Here is a 7,746-nt window from a genome sequence, read left to right as displayed (position 1 = left end):
GGTTTAAAAAGTCAGTCTATTTTACCTTGGTAGAAATGTTGAACACTAGACAGCTTAAAGTGAGAGGGGGAAAGTTTAAAGGAGCATTGAAAGGCACATTTTCTAACACCGGTAGGGGCTTGGACTGCTCTGCCAAGGTACATGGTGAAAACCGATACAATAGCCATATCCATTTGGCCAAGTATGTGTACAGGCAGAGAATAGGAGGATATGGACTATGTGCAGTTTATTTCAGCATTGTGGTTGGCACAGACATTGTGGTCAAAGCAGCCTGTTCCTCTCCTGTGTTGTTCCTCGTTTAGAATCACAGTTGGTGTCTTGAATGTTGAAAATTTTTGATGTATTTAATACTTTCAGGGTCCAGTAAATAACTTCTGCAAAACAACTGTGTGTGATCACAATTCAGAATTAATTCCTTAGACTTCTTTTTGCTGAAATTATTGGCAAGAACTTTTCCATGAGTCTTTATTTTAGAATACTTGGCCAGATCTTGCAGGAACCATGATATGTTTCAGAACTGCACACACCTTATTCATAGGCAAACCTCAGTGATTTGAGGTCGCACACAAACGTATCATAAGTTGTCAATTTTCAGAACTCATTGGTCGATTCACACTGCCACGCACTTCCAAGAATTATTGTGTTGCAGTATCCCGTCGATGGGGATCTGCAACACAACCACAGTCCGTGAAAGTGCTGAACGTCCAAAGGAACAGCGCACACTAACCATCTGAGATTCATCATAGGTTCAAAACAATATTTATTTATATAGATGAAATACTTGTCCTGCATTTGTATTGTTTCTGTATGTGTGTTATGTCTGGTTGTGTGTCTGCATGTTTTGCACCAAGGACCGGAGAACACTGTTTTGTTGGGCTGTACATGTACAATCAGATGATAATAAACTTAACTGACCCACTTAATGGTTGAAGTTGGATATTTCATTTGTTAAAATTATTAGTCTGAAAATTAATGTATTTTAAATTTGCTTTCAGCAGTACTGAAAAATGTATTTACATCATTTTACAAATCTTGGTAAACAATCAAAACCCATATTGAAATTCTTATCAAGAAGGATGTTCGGAGTCAAGGAAGATTTGCCCATCTTAACACTGTTTACCAAGGTACGGGAACAATATGTAAAAAAAAAATTCTGAAAATAATCAGCAGGTATGGTGCTTCTGTGGGAAGAGAAACAGATAATCTTCCAAGTGGAAAACCGTTTCCCAGAACTGGGAAGGAGACAGAAAAATCTTGTTGAGTAGCAGAGAGGGTGGGTAGCGGTGACATCACTGATTGGGTAAAACCAGGCAGATCAGAGGAAAAAGGTTTTGAGGTCAGCATTTTTCCTTATCGTTTTAGACTTCTGGCATCTGCAGTTTTTTTTTTACATTGACTTCATCTCATGGAACTATAAACACAGAAAGAGGCAGTTTCAACCTCTCAGTGGCTGAAAGATGTATTCACTAAAAATGATGGTCAAAATATTTAAGATAAAACTTTAATCCTCCACCATAAATTCCACCAAAGGTGAATGAACTATTCAGACTGTTTCAACAAAGAATTGTTACTTGTTGGTGAAGTACATTATCTTCCTCTCCTGGTGCAGCTGGTCATTAACATAATCTGAAGTTAGAAGGGCTTACATTTCAATTGTGTCTCTCAATGCTTGGAACGGTCCCAAAGATTTACCATGGGAGATCTGTTGTAATACAGGTAGCATCGAGCCTCTTCAACCACTGTTAATGATGAGCCAATCTCTAGTAGTGATGTCGATTATAGGAAATATTCCTGGGCCTTTAAAGTGCCATCCAAGAGGCAACTCTCCATAAATACTGCACTTGGAGAGTTGGCTGAGATTTATTTTATCCTTACGGACCTAATCCCACCATCTTGGGTAGACATTGATTTTACTCTGGAACACAAAAACTGTTGGGGACAAAAACAAATGCTGTGAGAATTCGGGTTGTAATGTGAAAGGGAAACTAGTTAACTTCTCAGGTCAAAGACCCTGCATCAGAACTTGAGTTTGTTCGCAAGAAGCAGCCTTTATTTTGATCCAGGACAGACAGTTACGCTTTTAAATCCACTGGCCAGGTGGAGCAATGTGAGAACTCACAAACTCAACCAGCGTTCAAGTTCACTCATTTACACTGGTTTCCCCCCCCCCAAAAAAAAATCAAACAATTTCTTATGCCGTGATCATTTTATTGCTAGAATGAAATTGGGACAGTTTAATTGACCTAAAAAAAATTTTTTAAATTTAAGAATTTTTATTTTCAGAAACCTGAAATTTTGACCCTGGTTCTTTCTCCGCAGATGCTGCATGGCCTGCCATTCCCTGTTCTTCAGACTGAGCATGTGCTATTCTTTACATAAAAATCCTTGATAGTCAGCATTGGTTTAATGTTTGCATTTGTGAATTGTTTTTATTTTTCACAATTGCAAAATCATTATGGTTATTATCAGCCATTGAAATGAAATGAAATGCTTAAATCACTAAAATGCTTAAATTTTACTCTGTTAAATAATTACTCAAAGCTTTAATTTCTACACCCTTAGGAGTCATGTACACTTTGCGAAGAAGCCAAAGAGGTTTTGGAGCCCCATCGACACAGGGTATGATATTCCATGCAATAAGTAACTAGCTTTCAAATTTGATTGTTAATTTACTCACTTGGGCAGAGGAGTAGTTGATGGAATTTAATACAGAGAAATACCAAGTTTGCATTTTGGGAGGCCTAACATAGATAGAACCTGCACAGTGAACAGTAGGGATCCAGTGAGTGTTGCAGAGCAATCTCAGAGAACAGGTATAGTACTACAAAAGTGGTGTCACAGGTAAATCGAGTGGTCAAAAAGGCTTTCAGCACATTGACCTTCATCAGTCAGAGGATGGAGTACAAATGCTGCAGTTCTATAAGATGTGATGCCTCTTGTGGAGTATTGTCTTCAGTTTTGGTCATTGTGCTACAGGAAAGATGTCAAGCTGAAGAGCATGCAAAGGAGATATGAGGTTGTCGGCAGGACTCACAGGTCTGAGTGACAGGGAGAGGTTGAGCAGGCTAGGGCATTATTTTTTTGGAATGCAGGAGGATGAGGAGGAAGATGTATAATCAGGGGAGGAAGAGATCCAGTGAATGCAGAGATTATTTTGCCCATAGAAGCAGAAATCAGCAACCAGAGGACATGGGGTGAGGGGGAGAGATTTAACAGGAACTGGAGGGATGATTTTTTTTCTGTTTTTTTTTAAACACACAGGGTGGTGGGTGTGTTGAAAAGTGTTGGAGGAGGTGGTTGAGGCAGGGACTATAGCAATGTTTTAAAAAATATATTTATATATTGGACAGATACATGGATAGAATGGGATATGGGCCAAACACAGACAGGTGGGACTAGTGTGGGTGGGACATTTTGGTCGAAATGGGCAAGTTCGGTTGAAGGGCCGTTTTTCACATTGTGTGACTATGGAGGTTCAAGAGTCTGATAGCTTTTGGAAATAAATTGTTTTTGAAACAAGAGGTGCTGGTTTTCATGCTTCTGTACCTTCTGCCAGAAGGTGGCGGTGAGAAGAAGTTGTGACCAGGGTGATGGGAGGTCCTTTCTGATGTTAAACAAGAACATCTACAGATGCTGGGATCAAGTTCTGGAGAAACTCAGCAGGTCACACAGCAGGAAGCGAAAGGCAGTGGATGTTTCAGCCCTGAGCCCTTTATAAGAAATTCCATCTCTTATGTGACAACTTTCCTGGGGATTCTGACTATTTACCTTATGATTTTGATATACTTCTACAAGGTTAAGCCTTTGCCTTTTTCCCAGCAGGGAAAAATATAACAGCTATCCAGTCTGTCCATATAACTCAAGTCCTCCAGTCTTGGTAACATTCTTGTAAATCTTTTATGCACCCTTTCCATCTTAATGACATTCTACCTTTAGCTGCTCAACTGGAACTGCACACAATATTCCAAGTATGGATTCACCAACATCTTGTACAGTATAACATGATATCCGCACTTTTGTACTCCATGCCTGACCTTTTAAGTGTACAAAAAAGCTGCTTAACCACCTTATTTACCTGTGTCGCTGCTTTCAGGAAACTATCTACTTGTACCTCAGGGCATCTGTGTTCTACAATGTAGGGTGTTGTTCCTCCAATTTACAGATGGCCTCAACTTGGCAGCATGGACAGACATGTCAGTGTAGCAATGGGATATGGAATTAGTGGTTAGCCCACGAGAGGTCCCTTCTGTTGCAGTGGACAGAGCAAAGGTGCTCAACAGTCTTACTGATACAGAGGCCACAATGGGAGCACTGGATGAAGTAAATGGCCCCTGCAGATTCAAAAGTATTGCTTCACTAGGAAGGTCTGTTTGGGATCCTGAATGGGAGTGAGGGAGGAGGTGTAGATCACAGGGGCAGGAAAAAAAGTCCAGAGATACAGAAATTAGCATGGAACAAATGCAGCAAAATTTGATTTTTGGGGTTCATTCATGAGTCTGTTAACAGCAGGAAAAAACTGTCCTTCAATACAGTGGACTGTGATCTCACACTCGTGAATCTTCTTCCTGATGTTCGGAGTGAAGGTGGCTGGGGTGGGATAAGTTTTATAATGTGTTGGCTACTTTTCTGAAGCAGAGGGAATGCAGATGGAGTTGATGGAGAGAACATAGAACATTACATTACATTCCAGGCCTTTTGTCCCTCGATGTTGTGCCAATCTATATATTCCTATCAAAATTTAAAAAAACCGAAACCCTATCTTGTATCCTATTTTTCTTTCATCCTTGTGCCTAAGAGTCTCTTAAATGCCCCTAATGTTTCGGCCTCCACCACCATCCCTGGCAATGCATTCCAGGCACCCGCTACTGTTTAAAAAAAAATCTTATCCTTGAACTCTCCCCTAAACTTTTCTCCCTTCACGTTGTACAACTGCTCTCTGGTGTTTGCTACTCCTCCCTGGGGTGGGAGAAAGGTGCTGGCCGTCTTCCTTATCTATGCCTCTCCGGATCTTATAGACCTCTAAGTTTCCTCTCATCCTTCTTCGCTCCAGAGAGAAAAGTCCCAGCTCTGCTAACCTTGCCTCATAAGACTTATTTTCTAAACCAGGCAATATCTTGCCAAATCTTCTCTTCACCTTCTCCATAGCTTCCAGATCCTTACTATAATGAGGTGACCAGATCAGAACACAATATTCCAAGTGTGGTCTCACCAGAGATTTGTAGATTTGCAACATGACCTCTCGACTCCTGAACTCCATCTCCCAATTTGTGAAGCCCAGCATCCGACAGAGGGATACCTTCAGTGTACTAAGCCACATTCACAACTCTCAGCAGTTTCTTGGGGTCTTGGGTGAGGGTTGAACCTGGGTTGCTGGGAGTGTGAGGTCTAGTTATTACTTTTAGTTGCTAAATCATTCCTGAATAGACTGGTGCTAATTTTCAGGCAACACCCCTCTACGCTGGAGCAAAAGCAATCAGACCATCTCCCTGCTTGACCTGCTGAGATCTTCCAGAGGTTTTTTTTCAGATTCCAACATACGATGTCTTGTCTCCCTTCAATGCTGGACTTCCCAAAGGAAGAACTAATTTCTATGCATCTTTTAATCTTATCAAATGGATAAATTCAATCAAATAGATCGCCTCTTACTCTTCAATACTCAGGGAAACACAACCTTAGCTTATTCAGCACTCTTATAATTTAGCCCACAATTATCAAAGAATGTACAGCACAGAAACAAGTCATTCACCCCATCTACTTCATGGTGTCCAACAGGGGTCTCCTCTTGCTATTCTGCATCTCACCCACATATGAGATTCTCTTGTGTTCATTTACTTATCCTGATAATTTTTAAAGGCCATGCAATTAATTATCTTCTCAATTCACAGTTCATCCTCCAGGAGGTAGACATTATGGATCCAAAGAATTCTGTCTGGTTTGAGAGGTACAAATATGACATTCCAGTTTTCCATATAAATGGACAGTTTCTGATGATGCATCATGTCAACTTGAAAATCCTGGAGAGAAAGTTGTTAAAATTGGAACAGAAGAGTAATGAAACTGTAAAAGTCTGAAATGTAACTCAGACAGAAATAATAAAGAATTTTCTTTGGCAACTTAAGGATTGCAATTCAGCTGATTGTCAATCTGTAAATTAATTAAAATTGTTTTGTATTTTAGGTACTGACAGTGACAACTTCTGAAAGTTGTAAAACACTTAATAGCCAAAAGGCAACAAATTGAACTTTGATGTAATAAGATCAAGCCTTGTAGAGATTAGTGGTGCAGCATGCAAACAAGCCCTTTGGCCCATTAAGACTGCACCAGCCATCAAACACCTATTCATGTGAAACCTATTCAATTCCCTTCAACACATCCAGATTCATCTGCTCACCATTTATACAGTGACCTGCACAACCTTGGGATGTGGGAAGTAACTGTAATTGGGATGGTCTGGAATTGGGCTCCTGTTCTTCAACTCTATGTGGCAGCATGAATGTTAGAGTTAACCTGTTTGAGTGCTTGCAAAAGAATTCCTTTCCCTGTACTGTACCATGTATGATATAAACACAAACCAAACAGGAGCACCTGTGTGAAACTCAAAGTGAGATCAAGCCACCCACACAGACAAGACGTGAAGTCAGAATCAAAAACCCAGATCACTGGTGCTGGGTTGCTCCCTGCATCAGGTTTTGTTTTTAAATGTCTTACCATGGAACCAGTTGTACACCTGCAGGCCATGCAACCTTGTGAATTGGAAATATATTGTCTTCATTGTTGCTGGGTTTAAATCCCAGATCTCACCACAGAGAAGCAGGGAACCTTTGCAAGATTGGCAGTGCTTCAGAAAGGCAGCCAATTAGTTTTTCATGATTATTTAACTTCTGGCCTTGCCAGACTGCACTTACAGTCTAAAGTAAGAATAAAGGAAAACAAGGTACAGGAAGGCCATTCAGGGAGATTGTGGTAAATCTGCAATTGGACTCTGTTTATCAGTCCCTCTTCAAAATGCTGTTTCACTGGAAAATTAATTGTTACGTTGAAAAACAATAAGTGTGTTGGAGTACTAATATAATTATCCAGAAAATCTGCCAGTCCAAAATCCCCAAAGGTGCTGGATTATTGGAGTTTTAATTCACGAGAGGCAAGATATTGAAATTAATCAACTATGCAGAAAAAGAAAACAAGTAATCTGAATCAATCACCAGTTTTATCATCCCAAACTACTACATTTTGCAGAGCTAAAAGTAAGGGGGTTGAACGAACAGTTAGATGAAAGTCAGGAAGTTTGATTGGTTAAGTGACAAACCGATGTACAATGAGCTAAATAATCGCCTAAAGAATTCTAGACACAAGGTTTCTTGACATTTTTTGGGCAGGTCATCAAATACTCTTTATCAAACTACAAGTGCATTGACTGGTTGCATCACAGCCTGGTTTGGTAATTCAAGTGCCCAGGAAAGCAAAGGGCTGCCAAAAATATGAAACAGCCAAGTTCATAATAGGCTGTCCACTGCAGACATTGATGTGAGGCAATACTTCAAGAAAGCAACCAAAATCAGAGGACCCCTATCAGTTTGGATACAATCTCTTCTCAATGCTACCTAAAGGAAGAAGGTACAGAAACCTGAAATCCAGCACTTTGTTCCAGAATTTTTTTTCCAACAGCTATCAGGCTGTCGAATCTCCCCTTACTCCCCTAACCATAAACTACTCTAGTACAGGGCTGCACTATTGATACACCACTTT

At 40.2% G+C, this 7,746-nt stretch overlaps 1 protein-coding gene across 1 annotated transcript; it reads left to right on the top strand.

The window, feature by feature from the left end:
- Positions 1 to 1,007: 1,007 nt before the first annotated feature.
- c1h5orf63 (chromosome 1 C5orf63 homolog) lies at positions 1,008 to 6,240 on the top strand. Its single transcript, XM_069915517.1, has 4 exons — positions 1,008 to 1,124; positions 2,563 to 2,619; positions 5,886 to 6,059; positions 6,178 to 6,240. Exons 1-4 carry the CDS (start codon positions 1,008 to 1,010, stop codon positions 6,238 to 6,240), a joined length of 411 nt encoding a protein of 136 aa, XP_069771618.1.
- The last annotated feature ends 1,506 nt before the right edge of the window (positions 6,241 to 7,746 follow it).

This window comes from Narcine bancroftii, chromosome 1 (assembly GCF_036971445.1).
Source record: "Narcine bancroftii isolate sNarBan1 chromosome 1, sNarBan1.hap1, whole genome shotgun sequence".
NCBI classification, from domain to species: Eukaryota; Metazoa; Chordata; class Chondrichthyes; order Torpediniformes; family Narcinidae; genus Narcine; species Narcine bancroftii.
The sequence above is the reverse complement of the archived record's forward strand: the minus strand, read 5'-3'. Positions and strand labels throughout refer to the sequence as shown.